This window comes from Chiloscyllium plagiosum, chromosome 10 (assembly GCF_004010195.1).
Source record: "Chiloscyllium plagiosum isolate BGI_BamShark_2017 chromosome 10, ASM401019v2, whole genome shotgun sequence".
Classification (NCBI taxonomy): Eukaryota; Metazoa; Chordata; class Chondrichthyes; order Orectolobiformes; family Hemiscylliidae; genus Chiloscyllium; species Chiloscyllium plagiosum.
In genome coordinates this window covers 38,178,097-38,194,824 of record NC_057719.1, presented here as the reverse complement: position 1 = coordinate 38,194,824, position 16,728 = coordinate 38,178,097, and the positions used below count along the sequence as shown (strand labels likewise).

At 37.2% G+C, this 16,728-nt stretch overlaps 1 protein-coding gene across 3 annotated transcripts in view; it reads right to left on the bottom strand.

Moving 5' to 3' along the window:
• rcor1 (REST corepressor 1) overlaps nt 1-16,728 on the bottom strand; it is a 122,608-nt gene that overhangs the window by 16,340 nt on the left and 89,540 nt on the right. For 2 of the 3 annotated variants that reach the window (XM_043697452.1, XM_043697454.1), the window contains exons 5-8: nt 12,805-12,966; nt 7,163-7,284; nt 2,300-2,384; nt 486-683 (exon numbers count right to left, since the gene is read on the bottom strand). In XM_043697452.1, coding sequence (XP_043553387.1) covers nt 486-683; nt 2,300-2,384; nt 7,163-7,284; nt 12,805-12,966 — 567 coding nt within the window. The remainder of the gene's footprint in view (nt 1-485; nt 684-2,299; nt 2,385-7,162; nt 7,285-12,804; nt 12,967-16,728) is intronic. The other variant, XM_043697453.1, reaches the window with a different exon arrangement.

Here is a 16,728-nt window from a genome sequence, read left to right as displayed (position 1 = left end):
ACTGAATCAGACAAGTACACAGGGAACAGCAACGATGTTTGGTTAATAAAGGGCCCTTCACCTGGAATTAACATGCATTTACACTTTTAGTCTTGTGTCAGAAAAGCAAGCGTGGAAATCATTAAGTATTATAATGAAATGCAATTTTTATAACTGAAGGTCCAGTTTAATAGCCAGGAACAGGAATGATCCTAGCTGATGGTAAACATAACTAATTTTCCCTGCTGCGTTCCTAATATTGGGGTGGATAAAGAGTAGAATTGGAAAAAGCACAGCAAGTCAAGCAGCAACAGAGGAGAAGGGGAGTCAACGTTTCAGGTTGAAACTTTTCATCAGGAGTAATACTGCAATACTGCATTCCTAATATTGTAAGTATAATACAAATGTATATATTGGAAAGTCAAACAAGTTTTCTTATAAAAGTTTGAGAAGTTACAAGAAAGGAATTCTGAAATTAACTGAAATGAAGAAGTTGCAGAGCTTACTTGACGTTTAAGTGAGACTAATTCCATATCAAGCTGTCTGAGAACTGTGTTAGCAGCACCAGAGCTCGTGGATAATGCATCAAGATCCTCTTGAATCAGGAACATCCCTCTTGGAGGCTTCTGACTTATTCTTTGCTTTCCTTGAACAGTTCTTGTGTCCTTTTTGGGTGGGACGCTTTTCACAGTTTGAGATCCCTGCTATAAGATAAAAGGGAACACACTGGAATCATAAGGTGCAGAAAAAAAGCAGAATCTTACAGGACAAGAGAGCGCTACAGTATTTTTTTCTATCATGCCTGCACTGTCTCTGAAAAAGCAGCGTTGATTAGTTCAACAGGTCCACACTTTTATCCATAGCCCTGCAAGCACCTCATTCTCAACTAAATGACTAACGTCTTTCAAAATTACTCATGGAATCAGCTTTTGAAAAACAAAATGCTCAATTCCAACAGCTCAAGTTCAATATCATTCTATAAAGATCAACTCAAGTCCTTTTGACTAAACGTGGTGCAAGCTGGGAGTTTCAAAATGCAGTTTATTCTGGGGACTGCTGATACTCTTAGAGGTCTGGATAAAGTGGCCAAGGAGAAGATGTTTCCACTAGTACGTGACACTAGAACTTGAAGGCACAGCCCTGGAAGTGAATGGACAATCCTTTAGAACAGATACGAGGAGGAATTGCTTCAGCCAGAGGGCAGCTAATCAGTAGATCTCACTGCTGCAGAGGGCCGTAGAGACCAAGTCATTGAGTGCATTTAAGACAGATAGGTTCTTGATTTGGTAGGGGGATCAAGGGTTACAGGGAAAAAGGCAGGAGAATGGGGTTGAGAAACATATCAGCAACAAAGTGCTGGTGGAGTAGACTCGATGGGCCAAATAGCCTAATACTGCTCCTGTATCTTAGGGTCTCATGGGAGCCTGCAGCTAGCTCAGTAGATACTTTTCATGGTAGTGCTTCATTACAATTCATCACAACATCACTGTTAAAGCATTAACGTTAAAAATGCAAATTTGCATGGGAGAAGCAGATGTCATCTTAAATTTAGGCGGTTGGCTAAATTTGTTAAGTGTTGCAAGTCCATTTGTGTATTGTTTCAAGACAAGAGATCCACAGAGAAAAAAAAATCACTGCTTCCATGGAAGTAACCACAAAATCTCATTATTATTATACCTAAAAATATACACAATTTAAAAAATTACTGCATTTTCATTTACTTACAAGTTAAACAGCTTTATTAATAAATTAAGAAGGGATCCTCCCATCCCCATATCTCATCTGACAAACTAGTAGTCTGCAATAGGGAAATTCCCAGAGTCATACAAAGAGATACATCAGAAATTGATAATATTTAAAATCAATATAGTAATTAGATTACAATGTGCATCCTGTTCATATGATAGCTTAATTCCATAAGTCAATAACAAACATGATTCTTTGAATTCAACAAACCTAATCTAGAGGAATATAATTAAGCTTTCAGAAATATCCCACTTAGTTATTATAATGGATACATTTTGCTTGACTTTGATTATTTGATTATTAACTGAAGTGAGTGATATCTGGGATAAATGCTGAAATGTGTAAGTATACCTCCAACTAAAACGTATGTAGCGTTGTGTTACACCAGGAATGGATTTGAGTTTTAGAAATAAAATTGTACAAATAAGGCCATTCATACAAATTCCAAAATTCACAATTGCTGGTAAAAATCTAAAATGCTGACTGAAATCAACTTCCAGCCAACTTTGTGTTAAAGACAATATACCTTCAATGTGTGCAGCTGATTTTAAATGGAAAAATGAAAACAACTGACCTCTTTTTTTGCCTCTTTACTTGGCTCAATTTCACTGTCAAGGATACTAGCTGCATTTGCACTGGATTCTTCAATCTCATCACCACTGCAAAGGATGACAACTTATAAATGAATCATTGAATATCAGAAGAAAAATTATTCAACAGTCTTGATCAAAAATGAAAAGTTGCCTCAATGAATACAGCGTGATTTTAAGCTCTGGGAATGCATGTTTTTAAAAAATTCACATGAATGTAAGCATCACCAGCTGAGGTAGTACTGATTGCTATCCCTAATCACTCCCGAGGTGATGGGTGATAAGCTGCTTGTTTTTTTAAACTGCTGCAGTCCTGGTGTGTAGAAAACCCACAATGTTGTTAGGGTGTTCCAGGATTTTGATCCCACAACGAAAAAGGAATGATAATACAGTTTCAATTCAGGATGCTGAGAGAACTTGCAGGTCATGACATTTCCATGTTTCTGATGCCCTTGTTGGTAGAGGTTGCAGATTTGAACGGTGCTGTCGAAGGTATGTTGGTGAGTTGCTGCAGTACATCTTGTAGTTGGCACACATTTCCTCTAACTTTCCTAAAGGCTGTGTGGGCCTCCAAGGCATATGCATAGCAACTTCTAGTCAATGCCACATCCAACATGCCGACACTGATCACCATGCAGAGTACTTCAGAATGATGGCACAGCATAGAGGGAACAGTGGGCATACTGCCACCACTGTGCCAATTGTGAAGTGAATGAATGTTGAAGATGGTGGCTGGGGTGCTAATTAAATAGGCTGCTTTATCCTGAATAGTGTCAACCTTGAGTGCTTTTGGAGCTACAACATCCAGGCAAATGGAGAGTATTCCATCTCACAACTGCCCTGAGCCTTAGCAGATGGTGGATAAGCTGTGGGAAGACAGGGCATGAATTACTTGCCACAAAATTTCTATCCATCTGATTACTCATGGCCACATTATGTACATGACCAGTTGTTTTCTGATTGACAGCAATCCCATACTTTGTTGGATGATTCAGCAACGGTAATACTATTGAATGTCAAGGGATAGTGGTTAGATTTTCTCCTGCTTGAGATGTTTATTGCCTAACATGTGTGGCACAAATGTTACTTGCCACTTCTCAGACCAAGCCTGGATTTATCCAGGTCTTAATTCTGCTTCAGTATTTGAGGAGTTACAAATGGTGCCGAATATGTGCAGTCACTAGCAAATATCCTCATTTCCGACTCATGATGGAAGTCATTGCTGAATCAGCTGAAGATGGTTGGCCTCGGACACAACCCTGAGGAACTCCTGCAATATGCCCTGCAGCAGAAAGGACTACCTCCAACTATCACAAGCATCTTTCTTTGGGCTAGGAATGACTGTAACCAGTAGAGCAGTTTCCAATTCCCATTAACTCCACTTTTGCCAGGGTTCTTTGATGCAGTCGCTCTCACCTCACCTCTGGAGCTCAACTCTTTGTCCATGTTTGCACCAAAGCAGTATAAGGTCAGGACTTAGTGGCACTGGTAGAACCAAACTGAAAATCAATGACCAGGCTATTGTTAAGTGCTACTGGATAGCACTGTTGATGAGACATCCCAACACTCTGATGAGCACAAATTGACTGACAGGGTGATAAATGGTCATGTTCACTTTTTAATATTAGAAAAAAGTTATGTTAATTCAAATCTATCCATGCAAAAACAAAATCACACAAAATGCACTTTATTTTGTTTAACTCAAAAAAGCATAGGGACAGGAATAAGCCACTTATTTCAAGTTCTTCCTCAAATAGCTATGATTTTTAAAATTTGAATCTGTATTTCCCAAATAGATCAAATTCAATTAATTTTGCCAATCAATTCAGATTCAAAGTCTATTCATACAAGGCAGTGGTACAAACTGTTCTTGGCTTGAAACTGTAATTATTACTAAAAATTCAGAATGTGGCCTGTTATCTAACTAAACATTAACATTAAAAACAATTAGACCAATACCAACCCACCAATGAGGGAGTTATATTATGACAGAGAATTCAAAACAGAGAATTACGAAACTTCTGGATTTAATGGCCAGATATCTTAATTAAACACTGATAAAGATATCCTCCTTTATTTGTGCACTCAAGGAGAATGCAAGCTTTCATCAATATGAAACAGTACAAGGACAAAACCTACTAAACTTAAATTATTCCTTGTAAGTCTATATTATCACAACTGGGAGGAAAAGAAAGCTGCCAGTAATTAGGAATTCCCAGATGGCACAACATATTTTTTAAAAAATAAAGAATATGACCTGGAAGAAAGGATGACTGGAACTCTAAGGAAAATGCGCATAAGTCTGACCAAAATATGGCATCACAAAGCAGAGAGCTCATGGTAATAGCTGGTAACTGTGGAGCTCTCAAGAATACTTGTAGGTTAAAGTAGAATCTGTTGCCAGCTTACTTTTGGCACTACTAACTCATCCAGATGGCAAGGGTAGCAGCAAGTGCAATCAAAATTCTGAAGCAACAAAGTCAAGTGTTCATTTGCAGGTCTTTGCCTGCATATGCAACATTTGAAGCTATTTTGTAAAGTTGAGTCTTGACATTGCGACCACTGACGTTATAATGGATAATGCAAGATATCAAGGAATCAAAAGATGCAATTTAGCATCCTAGATACTGAGTAACCTATCTTCACTACAATGGCCACAAATTAAGATAATTGAGAGAATTTGATGTTCCAATGGAACTTATCTTTGCATTTACCAAGTATGAATGAATTCAATCTAATTGCTGGATTTTGCAAAGTGACTGAAGTTTACAAGCACTCCAAGATGAGCAGTCCAGCGCACTTTCCTAATTCTTATAGTACCACCTGGTTGCTTTCAGAGCCCATTTAGTGTTTCATGGGGTGGAAAATCCAAGAAAAAGTGCTTAATTGCATTCTCCCTTACCACCAAAGAATACCATTGAATTAATGGGAGTAAAACTGCATTTATATGTTCCTGTTGGTATATGTCAAAAAGGCAGTTCTGGATGAAGATTTGCTCCCTGAGCTGGAAGGTTCGTTTTCAGACGTTTCGTCACCATACTATGTAACATCAGTGAGCCTCCGGATGAAGCGCTGGTGGCATGGCCCACTTTCTGTGTTTAGGTTTCCTTGTGTTGGTGGTCATTTCCTGTGGTGATGTCATTTCCTGTTCTTTTTCTCATTCTCAGGGGGTGGTAAATGGGATCCAAGTCAATGTGTTTGTTGATAGAGTTCCGGTTGGAATGCATTCTTCTAGGAATTCCTGTGCATTTCTGTTTGGCTTACCCTAGGATGGATGTGTTGTCCCAGTCGAAGTGGTCTCCTTCCTCATCTGTATGTAAGGATACTAGTGAGAGTGGGTCATGTCTTTTTGGGGCAAGTTCATGTATTCATGATGTTCACTTAGGTAGTCCCCGAGTTGCCAACAGGTTCCCTTCTCGAGTTTGTCCATAAGTTAATTTGCACGCAAATTAGAATAAAACGCAGGACAATGTTAAACAGCTGTTGGTAAGCACAGGAAATATTCATTTGTCAGGTTTTTAAATTTACACCCAGCATGGGATTGTTTGTAAGTCAGACTTTCGTAAATCAGGGACACAGTACAGGGAAACTGAAGTCATTTTTTCAAAACTGTCAGTTTTGGGAAAACCATTACTTTTAAAACTTTTATGATGAGCCCAGCTCACGTTGTTGCTGGACAAGTCAGATCAGACCTGGCTTGGCAGATTTTATTACTTTTTATTTAATGGGTTTGTGTTTCAGTGAAACAAAATCACACAATGCTACAGACTGGTTTGAACATTAAAACTGAAGTTATTTTGCAAAATAAACTTAACGCAAATAAAATAAGTCAAAATTCATGAAATAAAATTTGAAAGATTTCAAGGAAGAGTAAAATGCGATCTCTTCTACCCCAATACCGTTATTTTATGGATTCAGAGAGAATTTGCCTTTTCCATCACATCCATAATTTAACTGCTCCTTCCAATTCCTGATCTTAATCAGTCACACAACTGAGCTTAGACTTGCTCAGTTTCAAATAACACTTTCAGGGTTCTAACCAAACTTCTGTTCTGGAACTTTCAAGCAAAACCCTTCCACTGAGGTAACCTATCTCTGCTCTTAAAGAAAAATGGTCTGACACCTGAATCCCACCAAGGGACCTCTGAACTGAAACCAAAATGTTTCCAAGCTATGGGGGTCTTTCCTCAAGGCAAAAAAAAACCTCATTCTTCTAAGCTGAAAACAAGCTAATGCTTTTCAATATTTACTGTCTAATCATAAAACAAGGCAAACAAATTCCCATCACCTGAAGAACCCCCTTATACTGGTTTAAACAAAAACGGCTCCAGAAATACTGACCAGTTAATTATTAAACTCCCTCATGCATGTAAACCAAAGCAGACATGCTAATGGTTCAAAATACAAACTGAATATTTATATGCATATCAACCTCACCCCAATGTCACAGCAGCAAGTTAGTAAAAAAAAAAAACAAAAGTCAGCCTTTAAAAAGAAAAGCACTCTTCAATTAGGAACCGCTATAGAAAATTATTTCTAGGGAAAGAAGAACTACTTAAATTTTAAAAGTTTCTTTCATTTCACACCTTAGATACATGTTAGGTACAAGTAGATTTAATATTTAGGCATATTTGCCTCAGCTATAAATTGACTGGCGACACCTCCTTTGCCAATTACCTATTTTCTAAGTTGTATCTATTTTATTTAGAGAGCAAACTAACAAACATGCACACATCATTCTGAAGTATTTACTTACTGCAGTGTTTTACATCAGATACCAATCAACATATCTTTCCTTCTCTCCAGCAACTTGTGCCAAACAGTCGAGTTGGTGTAGCAATATTTACCTTCCTTCCTTATCTCTTTTCATCTGCTTGCGAGCATGACGATCCATTACACTGGTCTTGGTCCGTGTCTTCTTCCAAGAGTAATAGAACTTTACCAGACTAGCTATGGATTTGTCAGGCAACTATGGAGACACATATGGTTAACAAGTTTTGCAGAAAAAAATTACATCTTAAAAATCCACTTAGCGTACCTACCTAATAGTGGTGGTATCATCAAACAAAAATCTATGTTCAGTCAACGGCTGTATTTAGGACTATGATAGATTTTTGAGCACCAACATAATCAAGGGGTATGACAGGAAGGAGCTGTTGTTCATTCATCATGGTACCAAATAGCAGAGAACGTTTAAGGTTTGAATGGTCTATTACTGCTCGTGTTACAGAAATTTATAAAAATATAAATGAAAGTGATTCATAGTTCAACAGATAAATGTATCCTCTAACTAAACTACTCGGTCAAACATGGAAAGACCTATGGTTCAATCTCTATTTTGAACTAGTTTATTTCATTTCAACTTGGGTGGCAGCAGCAGCAGTATTATACTCAGGTAGTCTTGGTAATCTTATGTTTGGGTAAGGTCAACCACAGTTTCTTCTCCAATGATATCTGTTAAAAAGATGAGGTTGAGCATTTCATTTTTAATGTCAAACTGCCCATCAACACTCACTATCCATGTTCTTAAGTGAAAGGAATATTCCTTTGTATAAGGGTACCATATAGTTCTGGTTTGTTAACATGGATACTACCTTTTAAAAAATATTGAGTAGACCAGTTAAATGTTTGGAAGAGAAATGAATTGTATTATGGAGAAATGAACTAGATTATAGAAAAATCTACGCAATGAAAACTCATCCTTGCATATGAAATTTTATTTACACTGCTGTATGGGAGACATTTTCTTTTAAAGAAAGAGCCACCCATTAAAACAAGCATTTGCTCAATTAGATTATAATTTGGAATTAAGAGTCTAATGATGACCACAAATTCAGTCAGTTGTCAGAAAAACACACCTAATTCACTAATGTCCTTCCTTTCGGAAAAGAAACTGCCACCTTGCCTGGCCTGGCCTACATGTCACTCCAGACCCACAGCAAATAGGGTTGACTTTTAACTGCCCTCTGAACAGTTAGAGATGGACATTAAATGCTGACCTAGCCAGCAAAGCCCTCATTCCGTGAATGAATTAAAAAATTAACATTTCTTGTTGAAGAGATTTGTCTCACAATCACAATTTGTGCTAAAGATTTTTTGTCATATGACAAAATGGAAGGTTTTGAAAGAACAGTGATAAGTGTCACTATTCCACCGTAGCTTGACTCTTTTTTTGTGGAGCATAAGTTATACATTGATTTGTGAAAATGCTAATATAAATGTAGAATCACAGAATTCCTACAGTATGGAAAGAGATTATTTAGCGCATCAAGTCTGCACAGATCTTTCAAAAAAGATCTTACTCAGACCCAGCCCCATAGAAGCATTCAGGTGTAGATATCTGTTGTCAGACGCTGGGTCAGAATTTTACACTTCATTGACTGATACAAACTAACAGATTTTAAAAAAAGTCTGCCTACTTCCCAGTTTTTAAAAAGGCAGATCTACTTTGCAATATCTTTACTAGAATAAAAGAAAATAATCATTTTCTAAATCCCATAAATACCTATAGTCACACTCCACCAGTTATCTTCAACTTTTATTCAGTACATTCACTAATATTTTAAAACCGTGGGATTTTAATGACCAAGTGATAAAATTAGTCTGTTCTAATTCATACAGTTTTAGACCTAGCTATTTTCCACTGAACCATATGGTAAATACCCTTCAACAGAACAGACAGAATCCCAAGATTCAGACTTAACATTTGAAAAGTTTCTCAAAAGTCCCACCTTATCTAAGTCTCCTAGTCTTACCAGACTGCTAGACTGCATATGGCTGCTTTCTCATGAGAGATTCGGTTGGTGGTGGTTTAACTGGAGGGCCACCACCTCAGGGAAGGGGAGAAGTTAAGATGGAGAGTCCTTCATGGTAATCTCAGCTGGTGCAGGAATTGAACCTATGCTTTTGGCATCATTCTATAAAATAAAAATACTTGGATTTCTATGAAAATAACTAACGTCCTGACAGTATTAAAATATATTCTTTGAATATGGTTGATCTGCACATTTTAATAACAGTGTCAAAATAGATATGATTTTGCCCTCAGCATTCCATTCCCTAACCCTGGCAATTCATATCCTGCAGCTACTGCATTCACATTAAGATTTAATGGTTAATGGAGTAAATCTAATCCAAAATCTGAAGTGGAATCCCATTAGGCAGACTGTATTTCTCTCAAGTCATCTTCTGACAACTCCTGCAATCGACTAGGCCCTAGGTGTAAAGGAACCTTTTCTCTGGATAACAGCCTATGAGGTTGAAAGAGGGGTCCACATGCTCATAAGTATGCACATCATAAGCAGGCCTACATTACACAAAAATAAAAGCAACCTTTTGACTTGGAAGCTGATTGCAAGGATCTTGTGCCCTAGCATGAACAATGTCCTGCAACCCAAAGCAAGCATATGCAAGACAGTCCAAGTTAACCATGAGCTACACAAGCCTGTTGACACTGCCATGCCATAAGAAAGGAGATTAACTGACAAGAAACTGCGAAAGAAAAGTGTATTGAAGACCACTGTGGTACAAGCTTCAATGAGCGACCAACTGGCACAATCGATTAAATAGTCCAAAGCAACTTTAAGCACTCCCCTATAGCTATAATCTGATAGAAATGTAGCCAATACCGTATCTGCCCGCATCCAGCATCGCAGAAAAAGAACATTTCTATGACACCTAGATGACATTCTGAGGAGCTGCCCAAATGGGAAGAAAGCTGGGTAAATTCAATGCACATATTGAAACAGTGATGCATGGCCAATGTGCCACAATTGTAACGTGCCGGACAAGATCAAAGATAAATTTCAAGAGATTCTGGGTGTCTTAAAGCATAAATGTCAAAAGGTTAGTATGCAGCTACAGCAAGTAATTAGGAAAGCTAATAGAACACACTCATTTATCATGAGGGGAATTTAATACAAAAAAGGTTTGATTAAACTACATAGGGCATTGGAAAGACATCTGGAGTATTGTGAACAGTACTGATCACCTTATTTGTCCAAGGATTTAAATATGTTGGAAGAGCTTCAGAGAATGTTTCACAAACTAATACCTGGAATGGGTGGGTTGTTTTGAGTTAAGAATGGACAGGTTAGGCTTGTATCTGCTGCAGATAAGAGGAAGAGACAACTTGATTGAAAGTTAAGATCCTGAACAGACTTGATACGGTTAACATGGAGAGGATATTTCCTCTTACGTGAACATCTAAAACAAGGGGTCACTAATTTTAAAACATGGGGTCACCTATTCAAAACTGAGATGAGGTGAACATTTCTCTCAACCTCTTTGGAACTCTCTTCAAATAAACAGCCAAAACAGAGTGCTTGGACTTTTTAAAAATAAACTCTGGGGAGGATAGAATCATTGTAAGAAAGCAGATGAAAGATTATCAGGGGTATGCAGGAACATGGATTTGAGGTCACAATTGGATCAGCCACAATCTTATTAAATAGCAGAGCAGGTCTGAGAAGCCAAATGACCGACTCTTGCTATTTGTTCATACGGCATTCTTGAGCTTTGTGCCCTGAAAGCATTCCATCACAAATACATTCTTTCAAGACAAATATTGGCACAAACTATCGTCATACCACACAGTCTAAAGAATGGCAATGAGATCTGATCATCACAGGATTGCACAATCATTTGTATTCTCCACAACTGCATCTACCACAGCCCAAACAATACCAACCACTCATCAGAAAATGCGTCCCCAAAGTTTCACAGTTTCAACGTGACAGCCTCCCATATACCACTGGTGCACATAATGATACTGGTAACACATTATGGGTTATCTTGCTAGGATAAAAATCATGAACAGATCACTCAATGGAGACAGTTTCATTGCCTCAGACATACCCACATGACAGAATCTTTCCCAAATACACAGTAATTAGATAACTGTAGTCAGACAAAACCAGTGGAATGCCCAACATTCCATTCAACGATGCTTGCAATGATGACCTGAAGGCCCCCAAACCTTAATTATTGAAGCTCACTGGGAAAGGTGGTGATACCCACTATAGGCTGATATGTACAATCACAACTACCAGTGGCTACAGCACTTGGCAACAGCAGCCAACCACCAACGATAACACCTGATAATGCCATGCGTAGCATGTGTAGCAGAACCTACTTCTCATTGAATGGCCTCTTCAGCCAAAGGTACACCTTATTAAAAGGCCCCTTTTAAAATGGGGGTATTTCACTCTCTGCCCATAATCTTCGTAGATGAAAAGACAGCAAATGTATCAAAGGTAGAATCAATAATTATTTTCTTATTTATAATGAAATGGAGGTGCAACTTAACCAAATACATTTTAGAAAAACACATGTGGCTCCTCTTTGTCACAAAATAGTAAATATCAACAAGTTCCAGTAGAATTATCAATTTAAAAGCACTGACTAAATGGTTGCATGTTTATTCAAATTTTCTGTTGAGGAATTCAAAGTAAGCTATAACTTTGATATATGTACAGATACAGTAACTGTGTTAGATTATGACTGGGTCATTCGAAATTCGTTGTGCATTCTTACAATTGACATTTAATTGCTTGCTTAGGCCAAGCACACAAGATCACAATTTGCCAGTTCAGTAAACCGTGCACACTTCCCACTTCTTTCAAAGCTATAAATTTTCTGAGTTGACAGCCTGGGTTTCAGAAAAGTATGATTTTAGACCATACGGTTGTATTGCTGAAATTATTACAGAAGTTTGAAATCTAAAATAAAAGTCTTCATTACTCTTGCCACTTTCCTGAGGATCTAAACAACTTACAAATGCAATTCATTCATCAATGCTTCAAAAAAGTATTCATCTGCAATACTCGATTAATTAGAGTGGTTGGTTTTTCATTGCAGGAGTGAGTGATCATAGTAGACCCCAGTCTGCCCTAACTAATGCACACTCCCAGCAGTGATCTTTGGACAGTGGCAACTGAGCAGGAACACCAGTAATACAAGGGATATTCTTGCTGTAATAGCTGAAATCAACCATCTCAGGATGTAACATTTTCATTAAAACTGAAGAATTCTAAATACCAACTATGAAAGTAAGCAAATCTTATTTCCATATTATGTTAAATTTCAAAATAGATCTGTGATTTTAAACAGGAAACACCGATTTCATGGAAAACTCTGACTAGACTATGCATTTAATGATAAATTAATAGTGCTAAATGCCATGCACATATCATACTATAGCACTGAACAAGAGTCTGCCTGTCTAAAGTTCAGATTCTTATGCAGGGAGAGTACACTACAATGAATGAAAATGAAAATAGCATCTCTGCATGAATTATATAAAATGTTCTCTTTTCTTATGTTCAGCCTAACATGGTCACAAAGTTCCAGCAGGCTCAGGTTACGGAAGGAAATATACATGCTCAATGCACAAGGTGTAACTTAAGGTAATTACTGTGTGCAATTTAAAGCACTCTCATTTATTCACTTTATTTGAAAAGGAATTTAAAATTAATTCACTTTTTCCTACCATTTGCTGAATTCTGTGGAAGGTTTTCCCATGGAAACTAAATGCTTGTTCAAAAAGGACTCGGTCCTCCACAGTCCACTCATCTGGAAATGGTGTGAAGTTTGGAAGGTCAGCCAAAGACTTCTCAATATTGTGTTTGTGCCAAAAGAGCATACCTAAAGCCTATGGAAAATTCATTTCATGAGTGCAAATAAAATCAAGACATTAAAATTAAATACAGTATATACTAAGTCAAGACAGGACTGGAACAAGATCTTAAAGTGGATAGACAGGTGGCAGAATAGTTGCTGAAATTGACAAGCACTCAATTACCCATCTGCATGAACATGACATAAGAGTCTGGTCATTCACTGGTACACACAAAACCACAATTTCAAAGCATAAAAGATTCCTGCGTCAGTCATAGCTCAGGCTGGCAGCATTCTCACTTGTGTCTGAAGATTGAGAGCTAAAGTCCCACTCCAGGGGAAGAGCACTAAAATCAAAAGTTGGCACTCTGGTGTATACGGAGGAAATACAATAGTGTAAAGTACTGCCTTTTTGATGAGGGGTTTAACCAAGGAACATCTACATATACAGCTAGATACAAAATTTTGACAAAATGGCAGACAAGTTATCCTTGTGCCCTAGCTAGTAAATCCCTTGATAAAAATCAGCAAATGCAGATAACGTGGTTATCACACTGCTGCTCCTGATGGGAGCTCACTCAAATGGTCTGCTGCATTTCTTGCATTACAACAGTTACTACATTTCAAAAGTACTTCATTGGTTTTAAAGTGACTCAGGTCATCAGGTGGTTACAACAGGTGCTATATAAAATAAAGTTTTGCATTTCATAACTTTCATCCAATTGCTGTGAACTAGATAGCTCTGTCATCTATCAACAGCTGAAATAGAGTATTTTCAATCTAGAAAGACTCAATGGAATGGGGACAGATTCATGAACAAAATGTGAGACAGTAAGCAGAATAAAGAACAGTTCTATCACTCTCAAACTCCAAGACACCAGCTTCATAACCTGCAGTGAAACTGAACTAGCTAATTAAATGAAATCAAGGTTTGTCACCTTCAAAGTGATTACTTCAAGCTCTTTACAGAATTGGCTTATTGAACTAAATTTTTATAGTTTAATGTATTGCTTCGAAACTAAACAACTTAGTATATTATAACATTTGAAAGGAAGTTAGCCAAGATCAATCCTTTTAGAAACTGTAGTGCTAATAATAAACACACATATACACACACACACAAAAGCACAATTGTTCTCATTATTCAAGTTACAGATTTGGTTTCAAATTAACAAGCAGTAAAACTTCAAACAAAAACTGAAGTTGCTGTGCAAGTCTGGTAGCATTTGTAGACAGCGAAACAGAATTATAACGTTTTGAGCACAATGATCCTTCATCAGAATTGCTGGACTTGGAACATTATAACTATTTTTCCTCTGCACAGAAGCTGCTAGACCTGCATTTCACCAGCACACTGTTATTGTTTCATCTTCCAGCATCCAGTCCTGTGTTATATTAGAACTGTAGAACCTGATATTCTATGATGTTTTGGATAATTATACATAACCTGGATGCTATCCTATTATTTTGTTATTTCGTATTAAACAAAGTATGCTCACAGCTAATGTCTAACTATATTACATCCTATTTTCAGGCTGTACTTTGGTAAATGTCTATGTATTTCAGAAGCTTTTTTTAAAATCTTTAGTCATATGTAAAGTTTTATTAGGCATCTAATATTTGCTCGTTACACACAGGCATTATCTACTAGTACTTCATCAGATGTTTAGGATGTTCAGTCTACATCACAAGTTTGTCATCTGAAGTGGTAGTTTCCATATCTTGAATGAAGCAGTTGATGAAATTCAGCATGGAAAGTTTGCAACAAAATATCTTTAAGAGCATTGTGAAAATATTGCTTCAAAAATTCGAGCATAAGAAAATATAAGCAAGTTTTCAAATCATTCATACATAGAATAATATTTGAACTAAATAACTTAACTTGCAGAGTTACTTTTCAAAGTTCCTCCATTGGCATGAAGTCTCAACATCAGGAAAGAGAACGTCACTGCACTTGGTTAAAACATGTAGAAGTCCATCATAGCCAATCATAAGGTGGAATTATTTATTGTCTTTGAACTAACCTTCAGAATAAAACCATCTCTGCTTAATAAATCAGCTTTGAAAGTAATAATGAGACTGGGGGGGGGGGTTGGCAGGGGCAGGAGGGTTAAGGCAATAAAAATATTACCAAATATATTTTTGGTGTCTCATATTGAAGTTTATTTCCACATGCATTATGGTGTACTCATCACCAATGACATTTGTAACTTGGAAGACTGCAGAGGAAGAAATATAATAGGACTATGTAGGCCTTTACTATCTATCTTCTAGTTTTTTTTGGTTTGAAACAGATTGCACAACTATATCAAGAAAGCCCGGTATCCATTGTTTGAAACAGTTTATTAAACTGGCATATTACAATTTTTTTTTACTTTATCCTTTAACTATGTATCTGTTTGAGAGACAGTAGGAATTATGATCAAAGAAGATTGGGCTTTTATCATAGATATTAATTAGACGATGCTATTTAACTGTGTTCTTTTAATATTACTAACAATAAATTCTGAAGTTATTTTTACGTTATAAACTTGTTCTTGATCTGATATTGTTAAAGTCTGGTTAAGAACAAGTGGGTAACTTTACCAGTTAAACAGCAAAATTTAGTCTTTTAAAGGTGAGGAGGGGCTCATGTTGGAGAAAATGTTGGATCAATTTGAATAGATATAACTCAGTCGCCATCTTAAGAGGCTGCATTTTGGTTTTTGTTCTATTTCTATTATAAACTTCTATGTTCACATTTAGGATAGAAGATGCCTGTGCAAACACGTTATATCCTCCTACTAATGGTGGTTCGATATTATGAATTATCAGTTCTTTTGTGTATATTGCTCTCAACTGCTTATTTCAACAATGGACTTTATTATGATTGGGGTACTTGGAAGTATCAGAATCTAGCTTCGTACATGATGCACAGTAATTACTCATTATGGCAAGGAGGAACAGCACAGTCAAGCAATTCTTCAACACTAAAGGACCACTTTCAAGAAACTACACTCTCAACATACTTTCCCGAAGCAATGGTAAGGAGCTTTGCTCTCTAACTGCCTGTCTCCATTCAAATAAGGATAGTTATTACACAGATAGTGGGAAAATTCCTTACTTGAAGGAGAAATGCACAAACTAGCTGTGATCCAAACAAAATTGGCTCTGGAAAGGAGCAGCACAACCTCCCAGGTACAGTAACAAAGTGGTTATGTTAGTGGTCATGTCAGTTGTTAAATGATCGAATGACCCACAATAAGAATCCAGAAACAGGAATTCAAATCCCACCACAGCCAGTAGGAAACAGGAATTCAGTTAATTAAATCAACTTGGAATAAAAAGCTAGCTTCAATAAAGGCAACCACAAAAACCCAAATTCTTTGGAAAGAGACCCGATTTTTCAGTCCAAAATATTTTTAACTTTGGGTTCACAGCAAAATAGTGATCTCTTACCACCCTTCTGAAATGCTGTACCAATAAACCCAAATTTATCAACCATTTCTCCACAAACTGCAATTGGTCAAGGTGGCAGCCTACCAGCTATTGCAGTGGCAAAACCTCTGGAATGGATGAGTAACTTCGAGGAACTCAGAATATATCCTTCTAGGACAATAATTGCTTTTAAAAAGGGGATAAAGAGCAGCCAAAAGGTTATTGGTCCTAAATAAGGAGAGTGAACAAAATGAGAATAGATGTTACACAACATGGAGTTAAGATCAGCAGAGAGCGGCGCGAGCTGGGCGGAAGTGAGGTTGGAGCGCAGAGCTGGTCGGGAAGGTAAGTGATTGATATTTGAGTGGGTGTGTTCTAA